Source organism: Dichomitus squalens, assembly GCF_000275845.1.
Source record: "Dichomitus squalens LYAD-421 SS1 unplaced genomic scaffold DICSQscaffold_9, whole genome shotgun sequence".
Classification (NCBI taxonomy): domain Eukaryota; kingdom Fungi; phylum Basidiomycota; class Agaricomycetes; order Polyporales; family Polyporaceae; genus Dichomitus; species Dichomitus squalens.
In genome coordinates this window covers 1-16184 of record NW_006766891.1, presented here as the reverse complement: position 1 = coordinate 16184, position 16184 = coordinate 1, and the positions used below count along the sequence as shown (strand labels likewise).

Sequence of the window (16184 nt, the reverse complement as noted above, 5' to 3'; positions counted from 1 at the left end):
AGGAAGGTGAATTTGCTCTGCATATTGTTCTCTATCATAGCGATTGACAGTAGCGTGACCCAGGACAGTAGTTTGATGTTCCCTGCGCTGGTCCCGAACCCCTCTCGCAATCGAGAGATTACACCGCTCGTCCTTGGCGACGACTTATAAGAGTCCCCTTGAGACAAATTGGAGATGTACCTCCCAATTACTCTGCTCTACAGCCATGCTTACAGTAGTCAAGAAGGCCTGCAAGCATATTGTCAGGGCGCCTGACGAGGACGTCCCGGTTGTCTCTCCTCAGGATTGGGCTAGGAACTTCACTCGGGACCCCACGCAGCGGGTTCGTTCAATTTTTCGATGCGTTGTGATAAGTGGATTCATCTGCGTTACAGGCGACAGCATATGTCACCAGCCTCTTCCCTATCTTGGGTTGGATCACTCGCTATAGTGCGTAGTAGGAGCACAAATTGGTCTGTTCCGTCCACGTCCACCGCTGACCACGATCGGTTAGACTTCGGATGGTTCAGCGGAGATATCATCGCAGGTTTGACCGTTGGTATCGTGCTCGTCCCTCAGAGCATGTCGTATGCTCAGGTCTATCGGATCTCCTCTTGTAAGTTCAATCAATCTACTCACACAACTTGTAGATCGCGACGCTACCGCCGGAGTACGGTCTCTATTCCTCTTTTGTCGGCGTCTTGGTCTACTGCGTAAGTTGACGGCATACACAGCACTTCTCTTCTCCATGCTTCTGCTTCTCTTCATCGCGGTTGACACTAACTGTCCACGCACAGTTCTTCGCGACTTCGAAGGACGTCTCAATTGGACCGGTTGCCGTCATGTCTCTCACCGTCGCCCAGATCATCCGATACATTAACACGAGCTATCCCGACAAGTGGGGAGGTCCGCAGATCGCGACCACGGTTGCCTTCGTCTGCGGTTTCATCGTCCTCGGCATCGGTCTTCTTCGTCTGGGTTGGCTCGTCGAGTTCATTCCCGCGCCCGCTGTCAGCGGCTTCATGACAGGATCCGCGCTTAACATCGTGTCTGGCCAACTGCCTGGACTTATGGGGATCAGCGGCTTTGAGTGAGCTCACCGCGTGTTTTCCCTGAGAACGGAATACTGACGGTGTGCCTCCTAGTACCCGAGCGGCGACCTACGAAGTATTCATCAATATGCTCAAAGGCTTGCCTCGGACTAAGCTAGATGCTGCGTTCGGAATCACTGGTTTAGTTTCACTGTACTTCATTCGCTGGGCATGCGACCGACTCACCCGACGCTATCCCTCAAGAGGTGAGTTACGAATCTGCATGTAAGGGACCTTGGGCTAACATATGCCGGTGTCTGTAGCTCGGCTGTTTTTCTTCTTCTCCGTCTTCCGCAACGCCTTCGTTATCGTCGTCCTCACGATTGCATCCTGGCTGTACTGCAGAAGCCATGTCACAAACGGGAAGTACCCCATCAAGATCCTGCAAACCGTTCCCAGCGGTTTCAAGCATATTGGCCAGCCCACGATCGACCCAGAGCTTGTGAAGGCGCTCGCTCCCCAGCTCCCTGTCGCCACGATTATCCTATTCCTGGAGCACATTGCCATCTCCAAATGTAGGTCCTTTCCGCGTAGTGACCTGATTCTCCTCTCCCGTCTGACACCTGTGGACGGACTAGCATTTGGCAGGGTGAACGGTTACAAAATCAACCCCAACCAAGAGCTCATCGCCATCGGCGTAACGAACACTATCGGAACGCTCTTTGGCGCCTATCCCGCCACGGGATCCTTCTCGCGCTCCGCTCTGCAGTCGAAGTCAGGCGTGCGAAGTCCGGCATCGGGTCTCTTCAGTGCTATCGTGGTCATTGTCGCGCTGTACGGCCTCACACCGGCGTTCTTCTGGATCCCCAGCGCGGGCCTTTCCGCGGTCATCATACACGCTGTTGCCGACCTTGTCGCCTCGCCCAAACAAGTTTACTCCTTTTGGCGCGTCTCCCCTGTCGAGTTCGTCATCTGGTTCGCCTCCGTGCTCGTCACCGTCTTCGCTACCATCGAGGATGGTATCTACACTTCGGTCGCAGCCTCGTTGGCTCTGCTCCTTATCCGTATTGCACGTCCTCGCGGACAGTTCCTCGGCAGGGTAACGCTGCATAACACGAAGGAGTCCAGTTCTCGGGATGTGTACATCCCTCTGAAGCCGAATAAGTTCCTCATGAACTCCGAGGTGAAGGTTGTTCCTCCTTCTCCCGGCATTGTGGTGTACCGCTTCGAGGAAAACCTCCTATACCCCAATTCCTCCTTGGTGAACGACGCTATTGTGGACTACGTCAAAGTACATACCAAACGAGGGAAGGACATGGCAGGGGTCAAGGCAAGCGACAGGCCGTGGAACGATCCTGGCAAGAACTCCAACGTCGAGGCCGAGGATAATGAGTCGAAGCCCCTCCTTCATGCCGTTGTCCTGGACTTCTCCACAGTGTAAGCCCGTCTCTGTCTTTGTATACCTGCTCCGTGCTGACAGGGCCGGGTAGACCACATATAGATACTACTGGTATTCAGGCCTTGATCGACACTCGTATGGAAGTCGAGAGGTGGGCTGACCGTCCTATTGAGGTACGATGCCTATCGTTGCAGTACTTCCACAGGCTTACTTTGCGGGTGTAGTTTCACTTCGCTGCAGTTCTCTCCCCGTGGATTCGACGAGCCCTGATCGCTGGTGGATTCGGTGTCCGTAGCAAAAGTGGGTACACCCATTTCCACGAGGAAATTGCGCCGGTCACTCGGTATCACGATCAGTACATTGCGGACCCCGAGCATGTGGAACGCGTGGTAGATGTGGTCGGGAGAGTGGTCGATCCGGAAGCAGGCATGAGTAGCATCCAAATCAACACTGGCAGTACACGGTCCTCCAGCGAGGGCACGGTTCAATTCGTCCCGAACGGGTCCGGGTTGCTTATGCTGCCGGATACACCTTTCTTCCATTTGGACTTAGAGTCTGCCGTGAAGGCGGCTGAGAAGGGGCTGTCTCCGACACCGTCTATCCTCGATGCTGGATCAGTGAAGGGACCCGGAGGTGACTGAATCTCTGATAAATGTGCACCGTGTAATGTTATGAGTGTGTAATTCAACGATCTATGTATGCGATGTAATGACTATGATGTGACTGTAGCTATGAAGGCGATGGCGTGAGTTCCACCAAGATACATGATGGCAAGAGGCTCACAAGAGTGTGGATAGGCACCTCTAAGCGTCTGCTGTTGTCCACACCTTGAGTGTGTCATCAGCGTTCTCTATGGCTTGTATAAGTTTGTCGAGGCCCTCCCCGGTCTCGTCATCAAGCTCCTCTAGCGGCTCCACAGGTGCGTAAACGAGCTCGCTATTCAGCAACTCGCGAGCTACGCCTGGTGCGCTGAGCACGGACGTGAGCTTGTGCAAGGATGGCTGCGGGCACTTGAACTGTTCGAAGGTCAACAGTGGTTAGCTGGACTGCATTAGAGGCCAGACGAACCTCGACATATCGGCTCCCGTCCTCCTGGTCCTCCGTCTCAAAGTCTTCGGCGTCAGCGTCCAATGCGACTTCTACAAGCTTTTCGAGCCGAGCCTCAATGTCGTCTCCGGCGTCGAGGGAAACCTTGACGCGCCCTTCTCGCTTGAACAAATACTTCACATCCGCCATACGACCACTTCGCAGGTATGAGCCAACGAGGAGCGCAGATAATGCGCAGCTAGCACGCACCCATTGTCTTTGAGGATGCTATTCACGAACTTGATGGTGCGGTTGGGGTTATCCGACAAGCATTCTCTTCAAGGCCTCAGGATCCTGGAACTCTCAATAGCTCACAAACGCGGGACTCACACAATAATACCCACAGAACCCGGCCCCATGACCTCGAAGGTGAGGTGCGTGTCGCCCTTGTCCTTCCCGCCAGCAGCCTGCATTGCCTACGTCTACACGGAGCACGTAGAACATGGCTGACGAGCACGTACTTTCTTGAGGGCATTCTCAATGTTATCTTTGGGCACGCCCGCATCTTTAGCTCGCCTCAAAGCAGCTGCAAGAGAGTTATTTTGTTCAGGATCGGGGCTTCCACCATCTACGCGAATGACACTCGTGAGCAGGCGGGCTCGATGGGATGCGACGGGACGCACTTCGGACCGCGAGGACTATTTCCTAGACGCCGTGCTCAGCGTGGGTCTAGCGGTCTACATCTATGCTGGGCGACGTACCTTGTATGCTCTGCTGTACACCGCTCCCTTCTGGATGTCATTGATACCTTTCTTCTGTTTGATCTTCGACCACTGTGTGCGACAGGTCACCGCGTGTTGTAGCATTGAACACATGCAGACAAACGAACTTTGTTATGGCCTGAGAGGCATTGCGCTGAAGTGTGTAAACTCCGTATGGACAAGGGTCCAAGCCTGAGCTGTCGGAAAGCAAGCATGAAGTTGAAAGACGAAGTGCGAAGATAGGCGCTCCTCAGCTGTTGGTGGCAACCCTAACCTACCCTCAGCATATTCTCTGTCGCGTGGCTGCCAGCTGGCAAGCACAACAGCCTTGAGCGAGACTTCTTCGTTACATTCCAGAGCTCGCGTATACCTACAACCTCAATCCCCACTGTCAGTCAGCAGATGACACAGTTTAGCAGTGAGCTGCAACATTAGAGTGTATTTGCACGGTGATTTATCGAGGTGGCGCTGGTGAAAACGGGGCGCCACCCGATGAAAACCGTGGCGGATTCCTCACCGTAGGGCTGCTAGCGCCGGCCCCACCTGGTGAAAACTCAATGAGGGCGGGTAATGAAAACGCTAATAATTATCCGTGCAAATACACTCTATTCACTCTTAGTTACAGGTGTACCATCGCCATGGAAGCTTCCCATTCCAAGCCAGACGCACCAACAGCCGTACAAATGGATTTGGAACGTCACATAATAAACCCACGGACACCCTCTTTTCCTATGCCTGGAACGTATGCTATAATTCAGATCAACCTCCATGAACTACCAAAGCTTCACAATGCCCTTGCGTCCCTCAATCTCGAAGATGTGCCTAGGGGAAAGAAGTATCTTGTCTGCATGGGCGATGTTGGTGTTTCCATGGCTTCCTTAATTAGCACCTGATTGAATCCTCGCCGGTAGCCTATAGAACTGCCTCTTGTTGACTCTCAGTGGTGTCGCTATTCAGTCAGCTTCATAGGAAACACACTGAGGCCAGAGGAACCAGAGGCCGGAATTGAGTCGAATATGGTGATCCCAATTTTCCCATGCGCTGTAGATGGGCGCCCTCAGGTTACCCCCTCTCCTCCGCTCCCATTCCGAGATTGCTACCATTGGTATGGATTCGAAATGGATGTCTGTGCTCTCGGAAGGCGCGACCGATATCCACTCAATACTGCGCCTCAACTGAGTGTTGCAGACAAGATGAAGATTGACAAAACTTTCGCTTCTGACCGCAGGTGCATTTTCAGCCACCAGCAGAACATTCAGGCCACTTCGGCCCAACCTATCTCTTCCACCCCTCCTCCAAGCGAGGAACCTCGCTCAGACGGCGGGATTGAAGCAGATCCATGAGTCCGCATCTGCAGGCTCCGACAGATCGTCATACCTGGACCTTCCGGGGCTCCTAGGGTTTGATCGGAACACCGACCTCCGTTTAGCATCACAAGTTCCACTTGTCAAGCTATGGCCAGACCCCGAAAACCACCTGTCTGCGGAGACCATTCCAGATCCAAGGGGCTTTCAGAAGGAAGCTCAGAATGCCCAGTTGTAGGTGTCAACAAGCATATGTCTTCGCAGTGGATCACGTATGCATCTACAGGATACTTAACGAAGCAATCGCTCGACTGGACGAATCCAGACAAAGCCTCGGTGACTCGTCGGCTTCCGCATCGCATACAGGAAGTGTGCTGGATGCACCAACTCAAGAGGTCGCACTTGGGCAGACCGGTGGTTTGGGGCCTACCGAAGGGGTGCTTGGCGGGGAGACTAGCCGCAAACGTATGAGCTTATTACTGCAACCTCTTCAAGGCTTACTCATTGACTATGCCTTTAAGCATCCAATCGGGAGCACAACAGGCGTAGCCTGTTCCATAGACTGCGGAACACAGTAGACAGGCTCGTCTCGCGTCGTACTGAATGAGTATTTGACTTGGTCAGTCTATCTACATATTGGTGATTTGTACTCGCTAGGTGAGAGCGCTGCCGACACAGCACCCCTCAGTACATTTCAGCTCGACAGTACGTGAGCGCGCCTTGGGGTGGCCATGTACCTAGCCTGCCATGACCGCTAGCACCTCCGGAGAAGCCAATTGAGCGTATCCTACCCTGTTAATTGTTCTATATGATCCTCAGTCATACCTCTGTCTGTGAGCAACGCTCCAAAGTCAAAGATCGGCGGGCGCTGGGACCACAGTTGTTACACTGAGATTTCTGTTGGAGTTTCGGGTTCAAGTCGGCGAGTGGGCGGCAGCGCCGCGCTAAGCCGCGCACTGCCAAACCGGACGCATACTTGGATCGCCGTGAACATTCTCGCCCGCGCACGGTCCAAATGAGCAAGGTGAATGACAGGTGTTACTGATACACAAAGCAAAGGTGACATGTAAAGACGTACAAATTCTAACTTACGGCATTAGATCGTGAGCATTGGGTTGATAAAAGCTTTCCAATACGATGTCGACGTTTCGATGAGTCCCACGACCAAATAAAATCACTCCACGACATCCGTCTTCCCCTCTGGAGACTTCGACCAGCTAGACCGGTCTGACCTGTTCGACGACTGTCCGAGACCCGCCTCCGCAGCACGCACCGCAGCGGTGAGGTCGAAGTGGAAGAAGGGCGTGTCTTGCGGCACGATCGGCGACTCTGTTTCCTTCGTGGTCTCCTCAATCGCCTCCAGATCGGGAGCTTTATGACGTTCGCTGAATTCTGTGCGGCCTCCGCGGTAGGGCACCACAGGGGCGATCTCGATGGGCACCCGGGACGAAGGCGTGCCGATCCCGAAACCGCCCGCGATCAATGCTCGGCGGATCCAAGGCGAGAGAATGGTAGCGAAGTGGAACTGCGGGATGACTAGTATCAGTAGAGGGCGTCAACGACGAGACATGCATGAAGGACTGACCTCGACAGGCTTGTCCGCCCACCTCTCCACCTCGTTTCTGGTGTCGATGAGAGATTGAATACCAGTGGTGTCAATATGCGACCTGAGTACGCGGGTCGTGAGCACAACGTTAGGATCAAACATGCGCCTGACACTCACACTCCAGAGAAGTCGAGCACGATCGCGTGAAGAAGCGGCTTCGCGAGGTTCTCCGCGGTTTCGTCCTGGCCAGGCTTCGGACCAGGATCGTTCCACGGCCTGTCGCTCATCCTAATCTGGCTCACGTCAATGCCGCGGCGCGTGTGCTTCTTGACGTGGTCGACAAGGGCGTCGTTAAGCAGGGACTGGTTCGGGTAGAGCACGCTCTCCTCGAAACGGTACACAATGACTCCGGGCGGCGGAGGGACGACCTTGACTGGCGCCAGAACGCCGGGCCGCTCCTGGAGAGGCACGTACACGTCACGAACTTCGGAGGAGTTCTGGTCCTCATGGAGGGTAACTTTACCGAGGAAGTATCCGCGAGGGCGCGCAATGCGGACTAGGAGGAGGGCGGCAGACGCGCAGATGGACGTGTAGATACCGTTCTCGATGGTCGAGAAGACGGTGACAAGAACCGCGGCCGCCCAGATGACGAACTCGATCGGAGAGACGCGCCAGAACGAGTAAACCTGCTTGGGAGTCGCAACCAAGTCCGCGACGGCGTGGATAATGACGGCGGAGAGACCGGCGGAGGGAATCCAGAAGAAGGCGGGAGTCAAACCGTAGAGGGCGACGACGACGACGATGGCTGTCAGGATACCCGCGGCAGGGGTACGCACACCAGACTTCGATTTGAGGGCCGAACGCGAGAACGACCCAGTAGCGGGGTAAGCACCGAAGACCGTGCCAATAGTGTTAGTAACACCAATGGCGATCAGCTCCTGGTTGGGGTTAATCTTGTATCCGTTCAATCGACCGAAAGCTACATGTTCTATAAGCATATATGACCGTGATGACTTCAAGGATAGACTTACACTTCGAGATGGCAATATGTTCCAGCAACAAGATGATGGTCGCTACTGGAATCTCACTGGCCATAGCTGAGAGGAGATCCGGGTCGATGACGGGGGGGCCGACATGCTGGAAGCCGCGGGGAACTTTCTGCAAGATCTTGATGGGATATTTGCCGGCCTTGTTCTTGCGATGTCTGCAGTACAGCCAAGATGCAATCGTCAGGACGACGACCACAAAGGCATTCCGGAACACCGAAATGAAGAAGAACAATCGCTCTGGAGGCAAATACGTGAGGCGATGCAGGAGGTACTCGCTAGTGAATGTACATACGCCTGCGAGGGTAGCGGGCCCCAAAGTAATCGCAGCTCCATTTCATGAGGTATAGGCAGACGAGACCAGTGATACCGAATGCGGCGTCAAGCTTCGTCACTGGTAAGAACTTAAGACTGTTGATAATGACCTTGTACGTCGCCGCACGAGTGCTGATAGAAGGCGTCAACAAGACTGCAAAGTTGAAGGGTATCGTCCAAAAAACGTACTCAAAACCAGTCTCCCCAAGCAGACCAGGAACTTGACCTGCTACAATGTTGATTGCCGAGCCCGTCATGAAGCCGCTGACGGCGGGGAGGGGGATGAACTCCACCAGCCAACCAAGGCGTAGGATACCGATCCCCAGCACAATGAAACCGCAAATGAAGGCGGTCGTGGTGGCAATCTGTGGGCCGGACCACACACCTGGGTGGTGCTCGTTGACATGCGCGATGATACGAGATACCGTGAGCGACATGACCGCAACCGGACCGATCGAAACATCCTTGGACGTAGCGAACAACTGTGACAGCACATAGCGCACGTCAAAAACCGGCCTATCAAAGAAGCGGCGCAGCAGCCAAGAAAGCACGCACGCAGTAGATCAGTACACCCACGAAGGCAGAGTAAAGGCCGTATTGTGTGGGAAGAGTTGCAATCTGCGTCCGACATGCCAGGTCAACGGCGCGATCATACGAGGAAGCAGCGAACGCAAAAGTATATACCTGAGCATAGGACATGCTCTGAGGCACGACGACCATGCCTACAGTGAGACCGGCGACAACATCGCCGTAAAGCCACCCGAAGTCTAGACGCCAGCTCAGTACGGACTGATAGAATGCAAGCATCCGGAGTACTTACTGTATCGGGTGATCCATCCTAAGATGGGGAAGAGCGACTCCACATATCTGAGAGCCTAGATGCGCGGACGGTAAGGGTAAGGCAGAACACGCGGCAGAAGAGAAGCGAGATTGACTAACATCACGCGCTGGGTTTTGAGATATGTTGCGGACCCAATCCTTGACTGTGACCACGGGGACAGGGTCTTCAGGCCGACCGATGACGCGCTTTCCGTAAGTCTTGGCCTTCGCGAAGGTCGACGAGGAGGCCATCGCGGGTCGAAGGGCGAGTGGGGAAAGTGATTGCTGGTTAGCGTCTGTGTGTGAACTTATAGCTTGGGCAGCTGTGTCGAGCGGCGGAGATGAGAATTACCCAGGAACGGTTTTCGAGTGACTAGGGATGTCGCAAGGTCCCTGATAGATGACAGAAGCTAATCTCCAAGCGTCTGCAATGTTTACGAGAGACTGCGTCGGGTACTGTGGGACGGGCGTGTACTCGGCTCTGGAGTTGGTTCGTGGAGCGCGTCGAGGAGCGTCTTGTCCGTGGCGGGAACGCCCAGCTGTTCAAGGGGCTCCGATGTCGTCAAAACGGACAAGCACCGACTGCCGCCTGTATTATACATTTCTCTCATGCTTGATTTCGGAAAGATGATGGCGGCCGTAGGGCAGGAAAACATTGAGCCCAGTCTGCGCTCAGAAGCACGCCATTATCCATCCTTCTTGCGCATATTCACGTGACTTGCCATTTGCGTTGCCTGCACAGCTTTGTAGTATACCCCTGGCCCTTTCCAGTCACTTTCACCCACAAAGACCGGTCCGGACTTTACGATCTTTACTTATACATGTACTTCGGAAACCCACACAGTACTGGCCCTCATTCACCTTCGCGGAAACCTGCACACATAGCGTTACAGCATGAGTTTACCTGGCGCTTGACCGTTACACAGCCGGGTGCTATGCATGCAATGTGGAGCCTCTGTTGCGCGATTGCTATATGTATATGTAATTTAGGCCACAGCTAGGATGTATGCTGCTCAAAGAGGCTAACCACCCTTAGGCCAAACGTGGTAGGCGGAGATGTCCCGATTGATCCACACCTCGCTCCCGTTCCTAGCGTCGATCAGTCGCGATGGTCTAAGATTCCTCTCCCGGTGAACCAAAAGTCACTGAATGGCTTCGAGCCACACTGGCACCGACAAGGCGGAGGTCAACGTGGACTGTACTCAGTGCTGTCTCCCCTGTCCCGATACAGTCTGTAACCATTCCTTCAGACGCGTTCATTGCACTTCTGGTATAAGACATGATGCAAACTATCTTCATTCTGTCGCGCATACATACCTTTCAATCAATATGCCAAGGACGACATGCACCCTTCTTCTCCGTTATTTTTGATGAGAACTGGTGAGAGTCGAATAGGGGTGCTCAATTATGGTGGCCACTGGCCACTGGTCGCGTTGAGAGGCAATTGATGCGGACCGATGGGCTAGCCGAGACTAGCCCCTCAACTCGTCTTCGAAAGCTCTGCAGCGATGCTGACACTGGTCCTCCCGCACAAAGTCCCTCGACATGGGTGTCAATCGACGCGGACGGCTCTCGTCTTCAACATTCTCGAACCTCAGGGTTTTCGCTGTCTTGGTGAGCACGCTAGATCGATAGAATGGGAAGGACCACGAAGCCCGACGTTGCTCGCTTGCCAGATGCGGGACACTCGGCTAGTTCATCAGTCCCCATCAATTGCATCTCAACACGACCAGTGGCCAGTGGTCACCATAATTGAGCACCCCTAATGACATCATTCCAGATTATCAGAACTTCACACATCTCGCGCAAGGGCAAGTTGCCATTGTGGGAACATATCGGGCAATTAGACCCCCAACAGCGCCCACAAAATACCACCTCCTCGCCATCTGCCTGCTCCTGCATGGACTATGTCCTCCGTAGCTTTCTAGACGGCGAGTATCTGACTCTACTTTCAGGAAGAATATTTCCACAACATCGAGCGATAGAGTCAATACAAGCCGCAGAACGGGCTTGCTTGTGATGTGAATCCCGAAGATACACTGAAAGCTTTCCCAACCATCCTGCGGGGCTTTAGCGGGCGCAAGGTCCGGAGAGCGTGCTGTTCAGGGCGGTGGGGGTTTGCTCGTGCGCAAAGAACCGCACTTGAAGGCGCGGGACGACGGAATGTGCGAATGTCCGTGGGACCCATAGTGTCCGAAGGTCCGGTTGAATACTGTACCATGTGGAGGGGGACCTGACAAGGTACCGAACGAGCTGGGAGCAATACTGACTCCAAAGGCTAAGCAGATGAAGAGATCGAGAATAGTTTACAGAACCAAGCAAGCGCAAGCCCAAGAGACGATATCGATGTACCTGGTGATCTGTATATTCGTAATGGCCTCGCAATGCCCTCCGAGGATTGCATCTTCAGACATCTGTCCTCCATCGGTGGAACAAAGCCCGGGCAAAAGGATCGGGGCAGAAACGACCCGACACGATTTTGACATCGCATACGACAATGGAGCCGATCGGTTCATGGATGTATGCGAAGCACAGACGAACTGGGAGTCCATGACAGGTCGGAAAGTAGGTTGTTCATGCACCGTACACCTGTTGGTACATCGGTACTGAGAGGACCGCGTCCGATCATGGCCCTTCAGTAGCGCATTGCAACCTTTGCTCGTCGTTGGGAAGACGATTATTTTCTTGGATATGCCTGGCGGAAAGCATGCAGGGCTAGATCACGAAATGGAGTAGGGGAAACAAACCATCATGATGCACCATTGAATCCGCTACGGAGTGCGCCGTTAGTATGTGCCGTTGATGTATATGAGACAACAACGAGTAGAATGACCCAGGGTCCACATGAGAGAACGCCAGGCAATAGGGGACCGTAGGCTCCTAGCACCCGTCCATCACGTCAGCCAGAAAGTACTCGTCAATTCACCAAAACCATCTTACGAAGGTATAGAATATCATGCCGTAATCCGGAGGATGCTTGCAGATGCTGCTGCAAGACCTACGAGAGCCTGCTAGTTGTATTTGTGACGGACGAAGTCGGGGCAGGTAAACGCAACAAAACGTGTTCGCAGGATCGATCCACGACGAACGTTTGATTACCAAACAGTCTGCGCAGCAACAGGCAGCCTGGAATGCCCTGACCATGAGGATTGGCCTTCCGAATTGACTGCAAGGTGTGTGGGGCCCCGCAGGTAGTTAGTAGTACGCCATGTACGTCTCTCTGCGCGGGAGCTATCGTAAGAGCGAAGGTCGTTGATCGGAAGTACACGACGAATGGCTAGTCGACCACTCGTCCGCGCTACTGCTTCGTCCGAGACTCGCACGGTGAGTAATATCAGATTCCACGTTTCCGTGGAGTACTGCGATCCCATGTGGTACCATGCTTGCGGTAGGGATGGTGGAAGGGGGAGGGGCTTCCCAGGTGGGGGTTAGGCGGAGAGAGACGCGTCTTTCAGGACGGCGTGTGTGGCCGGATAAGGAAGCCCACGTGGCGGGGGTCTGGCGGAAGAGAACAAACGGGCGGACAAGTGACCGCCAGCCTTGATTTCCTTCTCGTTTGCCTCGGACACGCCCCCTGTACATTTCCGTTTCACCAGCCAACCGTTCATCTCATCTCTAGACTCAGTGCGCAGTGCGCCTGCGTCACGACCACGACCACGACCTCCACACCTTAGCATACGACCTCCATTATGGCACTCCCCTACAAGACTACCCCACTCGTTGCGCCCGGGCACACGCGACCTGTCACGCACCTATCATTCTCTCCTCTTCAAGACGATGGGACGTACGTGCTGATCTCCAGCTGCAAAGATGGCAATCCTATGCTTCGCGAGTGGACCGGAGACTGGATTGGAACCTTCATCGGACATAAGGGCGCGGTTTGGAGTAGCAAGCTTTCCCCGGATACTTCTCGAGCGGCATCCGGCAGCGCAGACTTCACAGCGTAAGTCTTTTCGATCGTATTCGCACGTTCGTTGTGCGGAATGCCTTCTTCGTGACCGTTCCCTGAACCGATCTTCTTCTCCCGCACAGCAAAATCTGGGACACGTACACGGGCGAATGTCTCCACTCCTTCCCGCACAATCACATCGTCCGAAGCGTGGCCCTCTCGCCAACTTCGTCTCACCTGCTCACCGGCGGGCAGGAGAAGAAGGTGCGGATGTTCGATCTCGGTCGTCCCGACGCCGAGCCGGACTTCCTCGTCGATAGCGCCAGTGCTCTCTCGCATGAAGGCACAATCAAGAGTGTAGTGTGGGTAGGGGACCACACGGGCGTAACAGCAGGGGAGGACGGACTGATCAAGTAAGATCCTCCTCATACCCTGTGCCGCGAACATACTTCCAACATGTGCATCATCATGACAGGTGGTGGGATCTCCGGACGCGGACCATCTCGACAAGTCTGACCTTCCCGGGCCCGATCACGTCGATGGAGCTTTCGCCGCAGACGAATAGGATTGTCGTAACCTCGGGCAAGACCGTCTCATTCATCCCGGCGCTGCTGAATGGACCTCAAACGCACAGCCTGACGCTTCCGTATGCGCCATCTTCCGCGTCTATCCACCCAATCCTGCAGGATCGCTTCGTCACGGGCAGCACCAGCGACGAGTGGGTCCGCATACACGACGTTACGGGTGAAGAACGTGAAGTGCTTAAGGGCCACCATGGTCCTGTCCACTGTGTCGAGTTCAGTCCTGATGGTGAGATGTTCGCGAGCGGAAGTGGTGAGTTCGTCCTCCGATCCTACGTGTCTGACTGCGCTGTCATGTTGCCCGCGTATCCGAACGGTCTCTTGCTGACATGCGCCTTTGCAGAGGACGGCACAATCCGGCTCTGGCAAACTACCCCAGGGAAGAGCTATGGACTCTGGCAGGGCGTGCCCGCAAACGGCGGGTGAGATGTTCGCTATGCACTCGACCGCATCAGACGTCATGAACCACTCTAATGCTATATTCCGCCCGTTATTTTGTTGTAGGAGGTAAAGCAATATGTCGTCGGGAGGTCTTGGCGCAGGGGTAAGGTAGCAATGTCTGTACTAAGGATGCTGTCGCACTTGTGCTGTCATGATGATATGTATCGGTTGTCTCTAACCGAGGTCTTTCAAACAACAGGTGTGACGGGGATCTGTTGAGAACATGCCTATCGATTCACGAAGCGAAGGGAATACAAGGAGCGAGGCCAACGTGGCGGCAATGTCATATTAGAAGCGTAATAAAGTCCCATTCCTGCCGTACAGTTTGCTTCATGGTCGTTCTACAGAGAACAGGAAACTGAACGTGTTGTTACACAGATAAATGAAGTACAAGCACATACCGTTCTCGAAGGGGATTTTGTGATGTATAGTTTGCCACTGGTCGGCATCGTCGTTTGCGCCATTGTCTGCCCCAAAGAAACTAATGGGCTTTAGGTGGAATCGAGTGCACGCACATTGGTGAAGTTGAACCATCTGGAGCCGGTGTGGCGGGGTTCACACATGTCGGGACTGGGAATATCATTCGCCAACGACGGTGTGCGTTCCCGAGTGACAGAGATACGGCGGGAACAGTGCGTTATGCCCAAGTGACAAGTTGGGATATCTAATATACATCTGAATATTGACACGTGTCGTACGCACGTCAAGGAACACAGGAAACCTGATCATAGAAGAACATATATGACAGCGCTCCGCACAGAACGTGGTCGTCGAATTCGAGCAGGCCCGGGCCCCTTGGTGCTGCGGTAGGGTCATGTTGCCAGAAACCCTAATTCCGCAAGTTTATGAGGATCTGCCTCTACAGAATGCGTGAGTTACCCACCGTACCCTTTGACTATGACTTCTCCCTCCAACTCCAGCGAGAAGGAAGTTCGATCTGAGCTTGCCGCGCGTTTTGCTCGTTCATCGACCATCGAAGAGAAAATAGAAGCGCTCAGGTCCCTGCCTCGTCCTGATGCGACGACGTCACTGCATTCTAGGGACAACAACCCATCTAACCCCCTAGGCGACTCCGGTATTGTACCTGATGAGCTCGTCGACCATCTGAATGCAAACCCCGAGGACCGGAAATCTTTCATTGCTGCTGTCGTAGCGGATGTGTTAGGCTCCGGTGGTGGAACTTTCGCGGTGGACTACACCATCCGCGAGCAACCGTGCGCCAATGTCGATGCAACGCGCCAAATTGTTTGCAACAATCGTGGGTTCCTCATTTGCTCTAAGTGCAAGTTGGTGAGCTACTGCTCCAAAGTAAGTGTTCTCGCAACTCGTCCTTCCTATCGGACTAATGGGTATGCAGGCCTGTCAAAAGTCCCACTGGAAAGTACACAGACAAGGCAAGATTTGTGACTATTATAGCATCATCCGACTGATTGCCAACGTTTCCGGCCATAAAGACTGTAGGGATCCCATTCTCTCTGTGGACTGGGAACCCATATGGTCTTTGGAGCGGCGATCTCCGACATTCATCTCGAATGATGTTCGTGGTTCTTGTGATCCTCACTTCTTAGGACATGCCTTGTACGCTCTTGCCTCTCTACCCCTCTCCATCGGTGAGCTGATGGGATCAATAAATTGTTCCTCAGATGGGGCAATGTGCCGGCCGTGGATGCCCTCAATCTTGGTTATAATGAGGGGGATGCTTCTGGAAAAGACTTCTCGATCGCCTTCCCTGGTCAGTCATTTTGTCTGCATGCGAACCAACAGCTAGTCTGACTGCGGGCAATATGTGTCACGGACGCTGGACAGACGCCCCTTTTTGCCGCCCATTCCCCTCCCCTTGACGCCCACCTTCCATTCTCGGACCATTTCCTTTCTTAGCCCATCCCAGTTTGGACACTGTAGATACGTTCCCACTGCCACATGCTCCGTTCCCGTGATCACCATGCTCTTGCCTTTTCTTTCTCGCCCTTTGTTCTCCCTTTGTCATCTTCACTGCCTCGCTCTCGCGCCTTGTCTTTGGTTGCTAAGCAGCCCTTCTAGTATATAA

At 54.0% G+C, this 16184-nt stretch overlaps 5 protein-coding genes across 5 annotated transcripts; 2 read left to right on the top strand and 3 right to left on the bottom strand.

Moving 5' to 3' along the window:
- Window positions 1-205: 205 nt before the first annotated feature.
- On the top strand, window positions 206-3050 carry DICSQDRAFT_168829 (sulfate permease; the record flags this gene model as incomplete). Its single annotated transcript, XM_007364441.1, has 10 exons — window positions 206-322; window positions 375-429; window positions 494-576; window positions 630-692; window positions 777-1069; window positions 1125-1276; window positions 1334-1585; window positions 1649-2447; window positions 2501-2582; window positions 2634-3050. The coding sequence occupies 10 exons, from the start codon at window positions 206-208 to the stop codon at window positions 3048-3050; spliced, it is 2313 nt and encodes a 770-aa protein (XP_007364503.1).
- Window positions 3051-3212: 162 nt separating this feature from the next.
- On the bottom strand, window positions 3213-4301 carry DICSQDRAFT_58179 (YebC-like protein; the record flags this gene model as incomplete). Its single annotated transcript, XM_007364440.1, has 6 exons — window positions 3213-3425; window positions 3478-3652; window positions 3706-3771; window positions 3826-3902; window positions 3957-4093; window positions 4193-4301. The coding sequence occupies 6 exons, from the start codon at window positions 4299-4301 to the stop codon at window positions 3213-3215; spliced, it is 777 nt and encodes a 258-aa protein (XP_007364502.1).
- Window positions 4302-6674: 2373 nt separating this feature from the next.
- Window positions 6675-9478, bottom strand: DICSQDRAFT_146123 (sulfate permease; the record flags this gene model as incomplete). The annotated part of the gene is made up of 10 exons (XM_007364439.1): window positions 6675-7025; window positions 7086-7167; window positions 7224-8025; window positions 8078-8332; window positions 8388-8539; window positions 8597-8889; window positions 8963-9025; window positions 9092-9174; window positions 9228-9282; window positions 9347-9478. 10 exons carry the CDS (start codon window positions 9476-9478, stop codon window positions 6675-6677), a joined length of 2268 nt encoding a protein of 755 aa, XP_007364501.1.
- A 2026-nt stretch (window positions 9479-11504) lies between these two features.
- DICSQDRAFT_135396 (uncharacterized protein) lies at window positions 11505-12059 on the bottom strand. Its single transcript, XM_007364438.1, has 2 exons — window positions 11974-12059; window positions 11505-11921 (listed from the first exon to the last, which is right to left on the bottom strand). The coding sequence occupies exons 1-2, from the start codon at window positions 11987-11989 to the stop codon at window positions 11533-11535; spliced, it is 405 nt and encodes a 134-aa protein (XP_007364500.1). The 5' UTR covers window positions 11990-12059; the 3' UTR covers window positions 11505-11532.
- Window positions 12060-12801: 742 nt separating this feature from the next.
- DICSQDRAFT_103746 (serine/threonine kinase receptor associated protein) lies at window positions 12802-14326 on the top strand. Its single transcript, XM_007364437.1, has 4 exons — window positions 12802-13169; window positions 13259-13528; window positions 13591-13949; window positions 14040-14326. Exons 1-4 carry the CDS (start codon window positions 12916-12918, stop codon window positions 14120-14122), a joined length of 966 nt encoding a protein of 321 aa, XP_007364499.1. The 5' UTR covers window positions 12802-12915; the 3' UTR covers window positions 14123-14326.
- The last annotated feature ends 1858 nt before the right edge of the window (window positions 14327-16184 follow it).